The following is a 19,081-nucleotide window of genomic DNA, read 5'->3' as shown; positions in this document are numbered from 1 at the left end:
CATCCCCCCACCCCATACTAGGTTCACCTTTCCCACCGCCAGGGAAAGACATCTCTCAATGCCAGAGATTGGTGAAAAGGAAAGGGATTATTTATTTAAAGAGTTATACAAACTTAAGAGTAATGACTTAGTGTCTTTATTGAGATCCCAAAGTCCTTTAGAATACCCACAAACGCACAGTCCTTCCTTCTCCCTCTGCCCAGTCTGGGGTACTGTATCTCAGAAAGAGAAATAGAAGTCTGTGACTCTTCTCTGCCCAAGCCACATGATTCCAAAAAGACCCCACATGGTTGCCATCCCCGGGTTTAAATCCCAGCGCCAATCTTCCTTTGCCGCACCATTTCCAACTCCTTCCACAATTGGCCACAGCTGCCAACATTCCCATATTTTTCCAGCTTTACTGGGCTGCCATAGTAAGTCTGGGCAGGTGTGGCCCCATGGCGTGGAGCCAATCATCTCCAAGCTCCCATGCAGGCACAGTATCCAGGGGGAGTAGCCTCCTAGTCACATCTTTGGTGGAAGTCACTCTCATCCCCCTGGCTCAAAGCATGGCCACAGCTATTTAACATATCCATGAAACCAGTTAAAGGTTATAGATATGTTAAACAACCCTTCTAGAGGTTATTTGCAAACCTTTGCTATGCAAAACAGCTCTCAGTGGCCCTGCTCCATGCATCCCATCCCCCAGCTCAGACTTGTGGGGGTGAAGACATCCTCTAGATACTTTTCTAGTATTTCCTGGACACTGAGTCCTGGACCCCATTACACATCCCCATTTGGGTCCCCCTTGGCTGCACCTTGTTTTTACATGCTAACACAGCATGCCTCACCTTAGGGCATGCATGGGGCCACAAATTTAAGTCATGAATTGAGCTGTTAGTTGCCTATCATCTTTTCCTTCCTTATTGACTAAAACCTGCCATTATTGGGGGCAGTAATGTCCAAGAAAAGATATTGGCCTGTTATAGTCAGCTGTTGTCATTGGAATTCTATAGAAGTGCTGAGTGTGATTTCCAGGAAGATTTTTCAACATATGTTGACTCAGCTAGGTTTACCCATTTTGCCCTTGCCCTCTTCTTCATGCTGCCAGTGATTTCAAATGATGATGGTCAAGTGGCTACTTTGGACCATGAGGATGTAACTATGGTTGTGGTGCAGAGCTCTGTATTAATCTTGGACTGTCAATGCCTGGAATACTTTTCTGAGACACATTTCTTATTTAACCTTTTGCTGATTTCCTCAACAGTTCTTGGCATTCATGTAACAAAGTCTTCATATCCTCCGAGGTATGGTCAATTCTGTTACCTGATTTTACCTAACAACAGTGTAAAATTCCTAAGGTATGTGTTATGTCAGAAGAGAAAACTAGAGTCAGAACAAAGCAAGTCTTGCCTAATGCCACACACCTGGATGCTTGGACAGCAGCAGGCTTGCGAAGCCAGGTTACCTCGCTCCTAGGATTTTAAAAGCATGGTGGCAATAGGTGGCAAATTTTCTTTAAAAAATGATTTTGACTGGTTAAGCGGTGGTTATTTTTAAGAGCAAGCATTCAGGGGCAACTTACCTCTTTTGTTAAAGGAAGACTGAAGAGTGTCTTATCAAGGGGACTAAAGTCACTGACTTTAAGAACATCAAACTTCATTCAAGTTGTCTCCAGAATACTACTACTACATTAAAATTACAACTCATTGTATTGTTATAACATACTTTAAAGGGCTGAATTTCCAAAAAGGCTAAGACACATTTTGAATAAGCAGTTAGTAAAATAAATGTTATTTTTAAAAGCACAACAGACTTGATAATTAATGTAGGGCTGACAAAGTCTTTCAGGTAAAGAGAGATGTAGGACTTTTTTTCTTTATGATGCAAGTAAAACTGAATAAGGGATTCAACATAAAAGTTTTAATAGGACAGATGTCAAGCAAGCATATTGACTTCTTAAACAAAAAATATAAAAATTTAATTACAAAAACACTTGTACAGAAAACTTGGCATTTCAACAATTGCAGACATATGTAGGCATTTTTTCCCTAAAATTTTGATTTTGTTAGAAATAAAACACTTTTGTCTCACTTTCCTCCGCTGCCCCTTGTATTTTAAAAAGAAATCTGTAACACTGAATAGGCAACAACTTATGTCTTGAGAAGAACGTAAGTGCAGTTAATATCTACAAGTTTATTGGGAAACATGAATTAGGTATCATGCTAGCCTGTAATCTCATCTGCCACCTCCTGGTTGAGCACAGAGGAGGCAACACAGACCCGCATTATGGGACCTGACAGTGTTGTGGCAGCTGAATCCCAGCCACCAGTGAGTCAGGTGTGTAGCTGCTTGGAGAGCCAGTATTTCAAAAGCAGCCTGCTTATTATGAGAAAGTGACTTCAGATTGTGGGCTCTTTCAAGATCTCATGCATTCCTCAGTATGCAGATGTTTCACATCAATGCCAGGTGTCCCATCCAGAATCAGAAGAATGATGATCTCTGGACTTGGTTATAACCTTTCCTGGTCAACAGTACTCTAACAAAGCCATGTAAAACTAACACAAGGGAGAAACAGAAAACAGAAACATCAGGAGGCAGGAAGGAAAAAACAATGTATCTGGCAGAAGGCAGACACAAATTTCCAGAACTGGCTTGGATGTCCTGTGGCTATAGACAGTGTGTTCTAGGTTGAACTTAGCAGGCAAGGAGTCTGAGAAAAGTGACAGGACCAGCAGTAACAGGTAAGAGCAGAACAGTTTTCTAGGTTTATAGCAGTAGTTAATGATGGGTTCTTATTCTAAAATGTGCCAAGTGGTGATATATGGGCTTCAGTGCATGGTAATTTGAAGTGTGTTCATATAAGACATTAAGAAAGGCTGTTTTTTTTTCCTCCCCTGGCTGGGTAGCTCAATTGTTTAGAGCATTGTCCAGATAGGGTGAAAGCTGAAGGTTTGATCCCTGGTCACAGCACATAGAAGGATCAACCAATGAGTGGATAAATAAGTGGAACGATGAATCAATGTCTCTCTCCCAGCCCCCTCTTCTCTCTCTCCTTTCCTTTTTCTAAAGAAAAAAAAAGAAAGAAAGAAAAAGAAGAAGGCTGTTTTTTGTTGTTCTTTTATTTCCTTTGGGCTATTGAAGAAATCAGGTATGGAGATGCTGGGAAGACAGGATGGTGCAGCAATGTGACAGTCGGCTTCTTGTTTGCACCTTGATTTGTGAGCATGTTGTGAAGAGGCCACACTTCTACCTGCTTTGGTGGCATGATGCCTGGACAATGGTCTCAGCATGCCTGGGTTTGGTTCCAAAGATCAGAGCTGCAATTGTCAGCCTTGTGCTGTAGCGCATCAAGACAAAACCAAACTGTAAGGTAAGAGTCAGAAACTCCTGTCCCCTTTTGGGTGATTTTTTTTTTTTTATTATACTTACTAAGGGGAAAGAAGAAAGAAAAGCCTATTCTTTTGACACAGATTCTACAGTATGGCTACAGAAGGAAGACAAATGACTTGAGAATTTCTCTGTGCCCTTTTTGTCAGTTCACTCGACTACTATGATGACACCTCTACCTACCCACATCCATGAATCAGTACGCCTAGAGCAGACGGTGTCAATTTTTACTTATAAACTTTAGGGTTTTTTTTCAATGCCAAATGAGAAACTACTTTTCCTGTTCTCTCCTATTTACCAATGTTCTCTCCTTTAAAAAAAAATGTTCCACAAGACACTGTCAACAGATGGGAACAGAAGAACCTTACTGGGGCTGAAATGCAGGGTATGTGCAAGAGCAAACCTCAGGAAACAACTGAGGAGGTATATTCTTCTTGGGGCAACACTCACAAAGCCTCCTCAAGGGCTGGAGCGAGGGCCGGCACCCACCAGGCACTGTGTGGCACAGGAAACAACATCTTGCACAGACCACTGTGAACAAGAAGACCCTTTCTCTGGAGTCACAGCAGGACAAAGATAGGAGAAGATTGGGCCTGTCCAATAAGAGAAACTCTCTCAGAACCCTGTTGATCAACAATGCCCAGTGGTCAGAAAATGGAGATGTATAATTTTGTGAGAGTAAAGGGAATAAAAATATAACCCCCAAATGCATTAAAAAAGTGACAGGCAGACAAAACCAAAGCATCACTGATTAAAAGGTCCAATCTAAAGTAGAACAATGAGAAGGCTTCCTTTTTGCTGCATAAGATGTCAGCAGAATATATGCAGACACAGAAAAGCAGACGATAGGAAACTGAAGACTTGGGAGAGTGGTTGCATGCTTTCAAAGCTTCGCAAGGGTGATTCCAAAGGAAGTTCGTTAACATGTTCTTATGTTCTTTTTTCTGCTCCTCATATGGCTTTCTGGGGTGAAGGCATTTAACACACAGCTGATAGTTCCCGCACAAGCAGAGTCATCTGTACTCCTCTGCCTCCACTCAGTTCAAATGTCCACAGATGGCTTCTCATTCCTCACAAATCTAACCATTTACAGAACATCTTGGAGCTCTAAGACCTGTAGGAGAGGGAAGGAAGGAAGGAAGGAAGAAAGAAAGGAGGGAAGGAGGGAGGGAGGGAGAGGGAGGGAGAGGGAGGGAGGGAGGGGGAGAGAGAGAATGTGAATTTAGAAAAATCGTTCAGATTAACACAGACAAGCAACTATGAGGGACAAATCTGATGATAGAAGAATTAATACTCTAGTCCAAAGAATAATGGCCAATCAAAATAAATTTTCTTCCAAGTATAAATCTAAGGATCTCTGCATATGCACGAATGTATTATGTGCACACCATCAATAAATTTTGTTAGTGATAAAAATGCAATCACTTAAGTTTTTTTTTCAATCCTCAGTCTAATATTTATCATTTGATTTGACTGAAATCAAACAACATAAAAAGGTCACCTCTCAACATGAAATCACCCTCAAGTCTTCCTCTCAGTGCCATTTTTTTCTAGGTACAAGTTAGCTACAAAGAAAGATGCCAGCTGGGGGAATTCTTCCACTGTAAACTTATAAGAATAATTTTTAATTGGCTGACCAAAACTTTGTAACATTACTGGATTGTAATTTTTTACCTATTTACTTTAATGCTCTCATTCTAAAACTTTTAGAGCTTTCCCCTTACACCCACTCCCACCTCCTTATAGCAATGTTTTAGAAACTCCATTCAACCAGACTTTTAATACATGTATTTTAGACCTGGATTCTGCACTCATCTACACAGATACTGTGTACTGGAATTTCTAAAAGTTATGGTACCTTCTAGCTCTAATGTGCTACTCTAAAATGGGAGACCATTAGCTTTCCTTCACTCTCTGACTCCTGATAGTCAATGAAAACTTTGCCAACCTTAAGAGTACTTAAATGCACTACAAATACTAAGGATATTGGGCCTCGCTGTCTGTACACATTTGTATAAGGAAGTCAAGCTAGTATTAACCACAATCTTAATTTTGTTTGACAGTTTTGAGGGTCTGGGGAAATATACAATCTTAATTATGATTGCATGACTACACTGTAAAAATCTACAGTAATAAAATGATTCACATTTCCAAATATTGTTTTTTCAAGGACAAAATATTTGTAGTTTGAAATCAAGGATTATGGTAACATTCTAGGTTATCAAAGACATCTCAGAAAGCAGATATTATTGTTTCTATCCCTAAGATTAGTAAAGTGTTAGGATTATCTTATTCACAAAATGCTCAAAACAGAAAACCACTTTTCGCTCAAAATTTGCAGTTAATTGACCTATGTGAGGTGACACCATGCTATCAGTTACTGTGTTTTTTCACAATCTTCCACACTCTTTCTCCTAGGTCTCTTGTCAAGCCTGCAAGAGTGCTAACTGAAAACACCATGTGAAAATGAGGATAATGAGCTCCTCAAAATCCCAGGCGTGGATTTACAAGCTGTTTCCTTCATAAACAGCAGCACTAAATGCTTGTACTTTATTCTGCAAGGAGTCCAGTACAGTCTCTCTCTTCCATCTGACTACTCACTAGAAAAACAGTAATCCTTTCTCCATCAGAACATGGCTGAGGCTAAAGTATAAAAATTGCCTTGTACAGTTATCATCTGAGGGCAGGGCCAAGAAGGATAAAGACTATTGCTTTTGCCTCTGCTGGTAGATGTTGCCTCATTAGATAAAGAATCATGGGTTTTACTTATTTTTATACATGTTGCTCAAGGTTCAAACCATGCTAGAATATGAATATATATGAATATATATATATGAATATATATATATATGGTGTGCTCACACAGCTACCTACAGGACACATATATAAAAGATTTAAACCCAAGACTGGCCATTCCTAGGGGCATATCCTGCTGCTCACTTTTATTTTAGTATCTATATATGGTCCAACCCTAGGATTTCCACAGTATGTATGTCTATAGGTATAGAACAATTTAATCGGTAGACTAAGGGGTTGTCACTTTTGTGGGATGCATACAAAAAAGTACTTTATATCTCTAGGAATTTGAATGAGGAAATACCAGTTCTACTTAAGAAACTATACTGGATGACTGACCATTATTACATGGGCAGACACCTTCTGGAAATGAAGGTATCTTCATGTCACTTTTTGCCTCCTAGAAAAGAACACAGCACATATTACTAGTAATTTGTTGAATATATTTTTAAAAAGCTAATTTTCTCTGTCCTCTCTTTTTTGCTTATTGAGAGTTTATTTTTTCTTCCATTTAATCAGGGAACTCTTTCACTGTAAGCTTAGTCCACATTAAGATTTAACTTACAACAGTTATTGATATTCAGTAGTCAATGAAAAGTTTCTTCCTTATGCAGGTTCATATACATACAATGTCTCTCTGACTATTGTAAATTATCATTAATATTTTCCAGGGAAAATGAAGCTTAAAAATTAAGTGATATTTATTTTTTCCTTGTATTTAAAGTGCTGTTTTGGGGGTGATTTCTTCAAAGTTCCTCACTCATTCTTCAACAGTCTTTGGGAAACTAGTACCTGAGCATATAGGTAATGAGTGACAATATAACCAAGGACCAACCACAAAAATGATGCTCCTTTCATTATACTGCTCTGAGGCATATGTGAGAAAAACTGTTTTGATTTTGTTTTCTAACATTATTGACTATATTTAGTCACAATGTAACAGGATCTTAATCAAGTCTCCAACTCATTTATTCAGTGTCATTCCAGGGTTTTAGCAGTATTGATAAAGACTAATGCAATCTTCTTTCTGAAGTCATGCTGGCATATATAAGGGAGGATCCCCTCCCCCAAAAACTGGAATTATCTTCTATAGGGCGGGCCTCTTGTAGTACAAGATTCCCCTGCTAGCTGAGTGTTCTAGGAACCCATCTGTATCAATGTACCAGCTGGTGTTGTTGTGAGAGGCTGCGTTTGGCTTCAGTGAATTTTTCTGAAGACTCTTTCAATGCATTTGCCCATTTCATAATGGGTGATTTACAAGCATATCTGCCCACAATGTGTTCAGCAGTTTTTGACTAAAAATGGCATGACCACTGTGTGCCCTACCCTCCCTAATCACCAGATCTCACCCTGATTGACATTTTTTTTTTTTGGTTCCCTGAATAAAAAAACGTCCTTAAAGGGATGTTTTGCCAATGGGGAAGAGGTGAAACAAAAAATGGCAGAAGCACTAAAAGGTATCAAAATTGAGTTCAAAAACTGTTTTGAGGAGTGGAAAGAACGTCTTGATAGATGTATTATATCAAATGGAGAGTACTTTGAAGGTGAATGAAGTTTAAATATGTAAAAACCAATACATAATTTTTTATAAATAAATCCCTGGTTCTTTTGGGTCCCCCCTCATAGTATTGTATCAGTGAGTACTCACCATTTGTTAACGATCAAGCCTGTTCACAACTTCTCGAACTGTAGCTATGAAGTTTTCATTGTCTTGGGGATTAGCTAAAATAATACTATGCAGTCTGTTCATATATGAATCAATGGTGTCCAGTGTAGGTGTCTCTCCACTTCCTGAAGTGAGATAAGAAGAAAAATTAAGAAAATCCTCTCCATGTGGTTTGACCATAACACAGTTAAGTGAATCCATAGCAAAAGAAAGAAAAGAAAGAAAAAGAATCCACAGTTAAGTGAATCCATATGCCTCTAATATGGTCTGCTCCACAGACAAAATTTTAATTTCAGGGGAGAGACTTTTTTAGATCTCAAAGAAAATGAAATCTACATACTCTGTCAGGGGTGTCCAACCCATGGCCGGTGAGCTGCATGTGGCCCAGGATGGCTATGAATGCGGCCCAACACAAAATCATAAATTTACTTAAAACCTTCTTTTTGCTCATCATTTTTCGTTAGTGTTTGTATTGGCCCAAGACAACTCTTCTTCTTCCAGTGTGGCCCAGAGATGCCAAAACGTTGGACACCCCTGCATAAACAGATGGGTATATAAATGTTGTATAGTATGTATGATTAGCTGCATATAACAAAAAGTTAAGAGACTCCCAGTTTTCTCTTGTGACTTACCTCAACAAGAAAGAATATGTAAGAAATACTAGTATTTATTTTCTTCTCCCTTCTCATTAAAACAAAATTACAAACCAAGCAAATACATACAAGAAAAGTGCTCTAAGTCAGGATTTATTATTACTTAGTTTTCATTGTTCTGAATATCAAGTTAAGCCTAATAAGAAAGTAAATAATATTAAAATATAATAGGGAAAAATTTAAATGACTAGAGAACCTAAGATTTCAGGTAATTAATTAAATACAATGACCCACAGAAAAACCCTGAGGGGGAAAACCTCTTATTTTATTGATTTCCCTCTTAGGGGAGACTTCAGCCTCACCACACCAATACCAACATAAACAGCACCTCCCACTTTCTGAAGTACTCAGGTAAGGACATCATTACCAGGCAAGGGCGGCATTACCAGGCAAGGGCATGCTGGCAAAGCTGCTAGTTAGGACCTGCCGCAGGGTCTCCAGGTGCTGCTGTAAGACAGTGTTGCGGCTGCGCTCCTGGATCACATCCACCTCCAGCTTCTCCACTGCGGTGCGCATGCTCTCCACGTGCTTCTGCAGGGCTGCATTCCTCTCCTCAAACTCCATGTTGGATTTGCGAAGCTGGCGGAGCTCTGCCTCCCGAGCTGAGAATGTCCCCACCCCAACCAGATACACAGAGAACACATGGAACACTCCTCTCTGAGGAGTCCCAGTGACTATTCCAAGAACATTCAGCTTAGATCTCTCTATTCTCATTATGGCCTTCCAGATAGCAATTCCAGCTATGAAATGCCTGGCTCCCCAGAGCTATTTTAATTCTTAAAACTGGTCATATTCTATACTGAAGTTTGCAAGGAATAGCTGCAATTCCCAGTATTTTTGTTTGTTTGTTCTTTTAAAGATTCTTCTATCATCTATCTATCTATCTATCTATCTATCTATCTATCTATCTATCATCTATCACCTTCCAGAAGGAAGGGAGAAAAACATCTATCAGTTGCCTCTACCAGGAGCCCTGACAGGGACTGAACCTGCAACTCAGGCATGTGCCAACCAGGAGGAGTCTGACTGGCAACCTTTTGCTTTGTGGGAAGATGTCTAACCAACTGAGCCCCAACAGTTAGGGCTGTTTATTCTTAAAAAAAAAAAAAGATTTTATTTATTTATTTTTAGAGAGAGGAAAAGGGAAGGAGAAAGAGACAGAGAAACATCAATATGTGGTTGCCTCTCCTGTGCCCCCCTACTGGGAACCTGGCCTGCAACCCAGGCATGTGCCCTGACTGGGAATCCAACCTGTGACCCTTTGGTTCACAGGCCTGCACTCCACTGAGCTACATTGGCCAGGGCTGTTTGTTCTTTTAAACTATATAATGAAAAGCCTGAGGAGAACACTGGGAGAATGGGCAAGCACAGCTTTGGTTTCCCATCTTTACTACAATGATCTTAAATTTTGCCCTCCTTTATTTTGTATTTGGGACACCCAATGTGAGCTTTCATTTGTACAAAGGGCTCCAGGCTAACAGTCTGAAAGCAAAAGAATTAGTGATGTATGTTTATTTGCTTTGATCCAGAGACTAAAGCTGTTCTGACAATACTGGCCTAACTTTCCTTTACTGGACTTTGAGAAGCTGTCTTTACTAGAGAGTAAAATACAAACAATTTTTTTCCTTCCAGACCAGTCCTAGAATCTGGAATACCAATACCACTGCTTTTGAGCAAGGAATTCCTCCTGAGAACAAAATTCCCTTTCACAGACCTGAGGAGTACATAAAGATACTTCAGTAATCACCTTTGCTGTGGTTCAGGAATTCCTCTGTGAATATAGGGATGTCAAAAACAGACCGTTCCTTTACCTCTGTTTCTTTCTGTGAATCAAGAATAACAAAACAGTTTCAGTCAAGATGGTGGAATATGTCAACACTATGCTTGCCTCCTCCTATGAGCACATAAAAATTACAGCTAAATTACAGAGTAACCACCCTTGAGAACCACCTGAAGACTAGCTGAAGAACTATAAGGATATAAAGAAGGTGGCACATCAAGCCTGGTAGGAGGGGCAGAGACATGTAACAGGTAGGTTCCACACCCATGTGTGGTAGTTAAGAATCAGGAAGGATTATCTTGGATTTGGAGGTCCCCCTTATAGATTGAGGGGTCCTAGCCCCACAACTGGCACCCCAGCCCTGGTCTCCGATGCTGGAGACAGATGGAGGTTTCTGGAGTCCCAAGTGTTCCTCTTAAGGAACCTGCACATGGATTTACTCGAAATCACTTACTCTAATCTCCAATGCTGGGGCAGAAGCCCCAAAAGTGCCAGGGACATCCCGGGAGGAACTGAATTGTCTGTCTTCAAGGCAACAGCTAGAGAGACAGCTTTCTCCCACACAGAAGTGCTGGTAGAAGCCATTGTTCCTTTGCTGAGCCCTTCCCCACTTAGTATCCAGATGTTGGCAGGCACTAAATCTGAGTATCTATCAAACTCACCCTACTTGAGGGATTATCTGAGAACCCACACCACACAAATAGTACACAGGCCTAAACCCCTTACAGTGGGTGTCCCTCATGTGTGGCTGGGTCTTGGCCAGTGCTGTGGACTTCCCTAAACTCTCTGAAAGGTCCAAAACCCCAAACAAGCATCGGCTGGCCTCAGCATGCCCCGTCCCTATGGTAAGCAGCTCCCAGCCTGGCACTAGTGGCAGTCAGCCTCAGTTTGTAATGTGGCCTCTCTTAGGCATTTCCTAGTCCTGCATAGGAAGCTATCAACCTCAGATCACTTTGTAGCTCCTACCAGGTAGCTCCAGGCCAGACAGAGGGGGTAGAGCTCACTTGGGACTGCACCAGAGGCCCTCTCAAGAGGACCAAGAACCAACAAACCTGGCAGCTGGCCTCAGACCATACCAAAGCACCACCTCAATTAGCTCCAAAAATGACATAACCAAAGAGTGGACAAGCAGGCACTAGAGTCCTGCTATAGCAAATCTCACTCCAAGAGGTCAATCTTGTATAACAGCCCATCTGCTATAGTCAGGGCCAGTCCTCATAGCCAGTCAGACTAAGTAAGGGTCAATACCAATCACTGATGTGCTCAAACAGGATGGCACACACAACTCACATAAGGAACACCCCCGGAGCACCAAACTTAGGTGAACAAGGAGATTGCTGGGTCCCACAGGACACCTGTTACATAAGGCCACCCTGCCAAAGCTGAAAGGCACAACACATCTACCTAATACATAGAAGCAAACACAAGGAGGCAGCCAAAATGAGAATAAAAAGAAATATGTCTCAAATGAAAGAAAAGGAGAAATCTCAAAAAAAAACCAAACAAACCCAAAACACCAAAACAAATAGAAAAAAGTAATCTTCCAGGTACAGAGTTCAAAACACTGGTTGTAAAGATGCTCACTGAACTTAGGTAAAAATAAATGAACTCAGTGAGAAATTACACAAAGAGATAAAAACCATAAAAAAGATCCAGTCAGAAATGAAGAATATATTAGACAGAAAAAAACAGCAGATTAGACGCAGCAGAAATTCAAATCAGCAATTTAAAAGACAAGATGGCAGAAAACACCCAATCAGAACAACAACAACAAAAAATAAATAAATAAAAAGAGGATAGTTTAAGGGAACACTGGGACAACATCAAGTGTAATGACACAAGCAGCACAGGAATACCAAAGGAAGAAGAGAGCAAAGGATTGAGAACTTACTTAAAGAGAGACAATCAGTATCATTTGAAATGTTAAAAGGTCTTCTTTAAGAAGAAGATCAAGAAATGGGAACAATAAAATGGCAATAGCAGGACAGAAACAGAATCATAGACACAGGGAACATTTCCATGGTTGTCAGATGAGAAGGGCTGGACTGGGAGGATGGGAGAAAAAGGTGAAGGTATTAACAAGTACAATTGGTAGTTACACAATAGTCACGGGAATGTAAGGTACAGCATAGGGAACAGAGTAGCCAAAGGACATATATGCATGACCCATGGACATGGACTATGGGTTGGGGCTTGCCTGACGAGTGGGGTGTGCTGAGAAGGGGGCAAAGCAGGTCTAACTGTCATAGTATAAACAATAAAATATAATCAAAAATGGCAAACTACAAGGTTTGCCAGGAAAAAGTCTTGCCACTGTTAATTTAACAAGAATGGTTTGTGCAACACTGATGTAACCTGGCAGCCAAGAAGAATGGACTGGAATGTGCATGTGTGAACAGTGATGATTTCACTGTACTAGTCAGTGGGGGTGGGAGACACTGTTGAGTGAGCATGTGTACTGTGTGGCTGTTGCATTTAAAATGACTGGGTGAGTAGAATAATGACTCTGCATCAAATTTTGTGTTAAGCTTGAACATTCCTCCACAGAAACAATTTGGATGAGCCAGAAGGCCCAGTCATGGGCAACTAATGATTGGCAGCTTCATCACAACAATGCGCCCACTCATACAATATATCTTATGCAGAGTGTTTTGGCAAAACATCAAATCACCCAGGTGACTCAGCCCTTCTACAGCCCAGATTTGGAGCCCTGTGACTTCTAGCTCTTCCCCAAACTAAAATCACCTTTGAAATGGAACAGATTTCAGACCATTGACAAGATTCAGGAAAATATGACAGGGCAGCTGATGGCAACTGGGAGAAATGTGTGAGATCTCATGGTGCCTACTTTGAAGGGGACTAAGGTGTCACTCTCCTATGTACAATGTTTCTTGTATCTTGTATCTTTAATAAATGTCTCTATTTTTCATATTATATGGCTGGATACCTTCTGAACAGACCTTGCATACACCTATCAATAATTACTTTAAAAGTAAATGGACTAAATGCTTTGACTAAAAGACATAGGGTGAGTGAATGGATAAGAAAACAAGACCTAACATATGCTGCCTATAAGAGACCCACTTCAGATAGAAAGACATGCATAGACCTAAAAGGAAAGAAAAAGGTATTTCATGCAAATGACAATTAAAAAGAAAAAGAACTGGAGTAGCAATACTTAAGCCAAACAAAATAGACTTGAAAACCAAGGCTGTAACAAGAGACCAAGAAAGACATTAAATGCTGATAAAGGGATCAATCAAAAGAGAGGATATAACCCTTGTAAACACCTAAGCACCCAATGTAGGAGCACTTAATAAATAAATCAAATACTGATAGACAGAAATAGAGATCGGCAGTAATACAATCATGGTAGGAGACTTTAACTATCCACTGTTATCCATCCACTGGATAGATCACCCAGACAATAAATCAACAAGGAGACAGCAGCCTTAAATGATAGACCAGATAGATTTAACTGACATTCGTAGAACTTTTCAACCCAAAGCAGCAGAATATACATTCTTTTCAAGGGAACATGGAGCATTTTCCATGACCACACTAAACCACAAAACAAGTCTCAGTAAATTTAAGAAGACTGAAATCATACCTTCTCTGATCACAGTGCCATGAACTAAAAATCATTTACAAAAAGACAACTAATAAACACACAAACACATGGAGGCTAAATAACATACTACTTAATAGTAAATGAGTTAACAATGAGATCCAAAAAGATATCAAATGATTCCTTGAGACAAATAAAAACAACACAACAACCCCAAAATCTCTGGGACACAGCCAAAGAAGCTCTAAGAGGAAAAGGCACAACAATATAGGCCTACCTCAAAAACAAGAAAAATCTCAAATAAATTTCTGATCTTATACCTAAAGGAACTAGAAAAGAAACAACAAACACAGTCCATAGTGAACAGAAAATAATAAAGATCAGAGTAGAAATAAATAAAATAGAGTCTAAAAAAGCAATAAAAAGATTAATGAAACCAAGATCTGGTTCTTAGAAAATACAAACAAAATTAATAAACTTTTAGCTGACTTATAAAGAAAAATAGTAAGAGCCCAAATAAATAAAACCATGAATGAAAGAGAAAAAATGATGACTGGCACCACAGAAATGCAAAAGATGGTAAGCGAATACTATGAACAGTTGTATGCCAACAAATTAGACAGCCAGAAAGAAATGGCTAGAAGGCTAGAAACATCCAATCTTCCAAGACTGGTTTAAGAAGAAACAGAAAATCTGAATAGACTGATAACTACTAACAAAATAGAATCAGTAATTAAAAGTCTTACAACAAACAAAAATGTCCTGGGACAGATGGCCTCACAGATATATTTTACCAAACATTCAAAGGAATTAACACATACCATTCCTAACCTCATTTTATGAGGGGCCAGCATTACTTGGATTCCAAAACAAAACAAAGATATTACAAAAAAAAAATTATAGGCTGATATCCTTGACGAACATACACATAAAAATCCTCAACAAAATACTAGCAAACACGATTCAGCAATACAGTAAAAAGATATAACGCCAGGATCAAATAGCATTTATTCCTGGGATGCAAGGTTTTTTCAATATCCAGAAATCAATTAACATGATACACAAACAAAATGAAGAATAAAAATCATATAATCCTATCAACAGATCCTTAAAGAGCACTTGACAAAAATCTATCATTCACTTATGATAAAAGCCATATATGACTAATTCACAGGTGACATCAAACTCAACAGTGAAAGACTAAATGTAGTTCCCTTAAGATCAGTAATAAGAGATGGATGTCTGCTTTCACCACTTCCATTCAACATAGTGTTGGAAGTCCTAGCTATAGCAACTAGACAATAAAAAGAAATAAAATACATCCAAATTGGAAAGGAAGAAGTAAAACTGTCATTATCTGCAGATGTTATGATATCATATATAGAGAATCCTGTATGACTCCACCAAAAACTCTTTGAACTAATAAATGAATTAATCAGAGCAGTATACAAAATAAATACTCAGAAAATGGTTGCATTTTATACATTAATAATGAACTATAAGAAAGAGAAATTTAGTAAACAATCCCATTTATAACGGCATAAAAAATACCTAAGAATAAATCTAACCCAGGAGATAAAAAAGCTGTATCTGGAAAATTATAACACACTGAAGATGACACAAATAAATGGAAGCATATACCATGCTCACAGATAAAAAGAATTAACATTGTTAAAATGTCCATACCACCCAAAGCAATCTATAGATTCAATGCCATCCAGGTATGAAGCTATATTACAAGGCTATAATAATCAAACAGTCTGGTACTGGCATAAAATAAACAGATCAAAGGAACAAATAGAGAGCCCAGAAATAAACCCATACTTATATGGTTAGTTAATCTATAATAAAGGAGGAAAAATATACAGTGGGATAAAGACAGTGTAGTCAATATATAGTATCAGGAAAGCTGGACATATACATGCAAAAGATTGTAACTAGAATACTTTCTTACACCATATACAAGAATAAATTCAAGGTGGATTAAAGACTTAAGCATAAGACCTGAAACCATTAAACTCCTATAAGAAAATATAGGCAGTAAATTCTCTAACATTGCCCTTAGTAATACTCTTTTTTGGATATGTCATTTTGGGTAAGAGGAAAAAAATAAAAAAAATAAATGGAACTACATCAAACTAAAAAGATTTTGTACAGCAAAGCAAGCCATTAACAAACGAAAGGCAACCTACCGACTAGAAAATAATATTCACCAATCACACATCTGGTAAGAGGTTAATATCCAAAATTTATAAAGAATCTGGGGACGGGAAGATGGCGGCTTTACTCTAGGCAGCGTTTTTCTCGGCTTCTGTGAAGAGGAGGGAAACTCGCGGATCGGTGGAGAAAGAGAGCAAGTGGACTAGGTTACCGAATCACTTTTGAAAGCAGGACATCAAAAATTATTGTGATCACGGAAAAACCAGACGGACCCCAGAGTTGGGAAGAATGTGGAAGTGAGATCCAGACAGTCAGTGTGCTGGGGAGCGCCCAGGGTACCTGACAGACTTGCTGAGATTTGGGCTGGGAGAGAGAGAAGCATTTCAAAGGTCCTTCACCCAGCTGAAGTCAGCAACATCAGAAAAACTGGTCTGGCCAGTTAGAAACCAACAGGAGAGTAGGGGGAAGCTGGGAACACCAGGATACATGAAGGAGATTGCACCACTGAATCTCACAAATATTCTACCACAGAAGTTCACACCATAATTACAGGGAATCAGAACAGATCAAATTAACAAACCAGAAGAAAAAAGAAGAAACACATGAACAATGAGAAAACAAAGAAACAACCCCCAACTGAAGGGAAACGATGAAGCCTCAGGAAAAATGCTAAATGAAATAGAGGCAACTCAACTATCAGACAGTGAGTTCAAAACAATGATTACCAGGAAGTTCAATGAACTCACATTGAGTTTTCAGAAATTAGAGGGAAACTACATCAATCTCACTGCAAACTATATAAACATGAAAAAGGAAATAGAAACTCTCAACAAAGGACAAGAGGAAATGAAGAATACAATTTCTGAACTGAAGAACACAGTAGAAGGAATCAAAAGCAGGATCGATGAAGCAGAAGATCGGATTAGCGAGCTGGAGGACAAAGTAGAAAACAACATCCAGAAAGAGCAAGAAAAGGAAAAGAGGCTCAGAAAGAATGAAGAGGGATTAAGAGAAATGCAAGACAATATAAAATGTAATAATATCCATATAATAGGGATACCAGAAGGAGAAGAAGAAGAGCAAAGTATGGAAAACCTAGTTGAACAAGTAATGAAGGAGAACTTCTCTAATTTGATGAGAGAAAAAGTCACACAAATCCAGGAAACACAGAGTCCCAATCAAGACGAACCCAAAGAGGCCCACCTAAAGACACATCATAATTAAAATGGCAAAATTTCAAGACAAAGAGAGAATCTTAAAGGCAGCAAGGGAGAAAAAGGAAGTAACATACAAGGGAGCTCCAATAAGGCTAACAGCTGACTTCTCAATGGAAACACTTCAAGCCAGAAGAGAATGGCAAGAAATACTCCAGGTAATGAGAACCAGAGGTCTGCAACCAAGGCTGCTATATCCAGTAAGGGTCTCGATCAAGATAGAAGACCAAATAAGAAGCTTACCAGACAAAAGAAGTCTAAAAGAATACACCTCAACCAAACCAGCTCTGCAAGAGATCCTAAAGGGACTGCTTTAAGGAAGGGAAGGACAAGAGAGAGAGAGAGAGAGAGAGAGAGAGAGAGAACACACGTACATAAAAGAAAATGAATAAGTACCTATCAATAATAACCTTAAACGTAAATGGATTAAATGCTCCAATCAAAAGACATAGAATAGTTGAATGGATAAGAAAAAATGACCCACATATCTGCTGTCTACAAGAGACTGACCTCAGGATAAAAGACCTACACAGGCTGAAAGTGAAGGGCTGGAAACAAATCTTCCAAGCAAATGGACAGGAAAAAGAAGCCAGAGTATCAGTACTCATATCAGTCAAAATAGACTTCCAAAAAAGGGCCATAAAGAGAGACCCAGAAGGTCACTTCATAATACTCAAGGGAAGAATCCATCAAGAAGACATAAATATTGTAAATATATATGCACCCAATAGGAGCACCGAAATACATAAAGAAAATCTTAGAGGACTTCAAGAAAGATATGGACAGCAACACAATTATAGTGGGAAATTTTAACACCCCACTATCAAAAGTGGACAGATCTTCTAAACAAAATATCAACAAAGATATTGTGGCATTGAACAATATCCTTGAGGAAATGGACTTTACTGATATATACAGAGCCCTCCATCCAAAAGAAGCTAAATATACATTCTTTTCAAATGTACACAGAACATTCTCAAAGACAGACCACATGATAGGACACAAAACAAGCCTCAACAATTTCGAGAAAATTGAAATCATACCAAGCATTTTCTCAGACCACAAGGAACTGAAGCTAGAAACCAACCCTAAGGAAAAAACCAAAAACACTCAAAATCATGGAGATTAAATAGCATGCTATTAAACATGAATGGGTCAAGAATATTAGTGAAGAAATCAAAAGGTTTCTGGAAACAAATGAAAATGAACTCACAACAACCCAAAACTTATGGGACACAGACACGGCAGTCCTGAGAGGGAAGTTCATAGTGATACAGGCCGACGTAAAAAGGTTAGAAACATTCCAAACAAACAACCTAACCCTACATCTACAAGAACTTGAGGAACAACAACAAAGACAGCCCTGAGCAAGCAGAAGGAAGGAAATAACCAAGATCAGAGCAGAATTAAATGACAGAGAGACTAAAAGCACAATTCTAAGGATCAATGAATCCAGGAGCTGGTTCTTTGAAAAGATAAACAAAATCGACAAGCCTTTAAGCAGGCTCACCATGAAAAAAACAGAGAAGACCCAAATAAACACAATCAGAAATGAAAGAGGAGAGATTACAACTGATACCAGAGAAGCACAAAGGATTGTAAGAAATTACTACAAAGAACTGTATGCCAAGAAATTTGAAAACCTAGGTGAAATGGACAAATTTCTAGAAAAATATAATATTCCAAAACTCAATGAAAAAGAAGCAGAAAGCCTAAACAGACCAATAACAACAAAAGAAATTGAAGCAGTAATCAAAAAACTCCCAACACAAAAGTCCTAGACCAGATGGTATCACAGGAGAATTCTACAAAGCATTTAAGGAAGAGCTAACCCCTATCCTTCACAGACTATTCCAAAAAATCCAAAAAGATGGG

The 19,081-nt window shown here is 39.0% G+C and overlaps 1 protein-coding gene across 4 annotated transcripts in view; it reads right to left on the bottom strand.

Moving 5' to 3' along the window:
• Nucleotides 1-2,092: 2,092 nt before the first annotated feature.
• The window catches only part of HMG20A (high mobility group 20A), a 99,548-nt gene continuing 82,559 nt past the window's right edge, over nucleotides 2,093-19,081 (bottom strand). For 2 of the 4 annotated variants that reach the window (XM_036027586.1, XM_036027584.1), the window contains 4 exons: nucleotides 10,232-10,307; nucleotides 8,871-9,086; nucleotides 7,814-7,956; nucleotides 3,388-4,483 (listed from right to left, as the gene is read on the bottom strand). In XM_036027586.1, coding sequence (XP_035883479.1) covers nucleotides 7,820-7,956; nucleotides 8,871-9,086; nucleotides 10,232-10,307 — 429 coding nt within the window. In that variant the 3' untranslated portion in view covers nucleotides 3,388-4,483; nucleotides 7,814-7,819. Of the gene's footprint in view, nucleotides 4,484-7,813; nucleotides 7,957-8,851; nucleotides 9,087-10,231; nucleotides 10,308-19,081 lie in introns of all 4 variants that reach the window. The other 2 variants (XM_028503549.2, XR_004903574.1) reach the window with 2 other exon arrangements.

The sequence above is a fragment of the Phyllostomus discolor genome, chromosome 1, assembly GCF_004126475.2.
Source record: "Phyllostomus discolor isolate MPI-MPIP mPhyDis1 chromosome 1, mPhyDis1.pri.v3, whole genome shotgun sequence".
Lineage (NCBI taxonomy): Eukaryota > Metazoa > Chordata > Mammalia > Chiroptera > Phyllostomidae > Phyllostomus > Phyllostomus discolor.
Note: the sequence above shows the minus strand (reverse complement) of the source record. Positions and strands in the feature narration are given on the sequence as shown.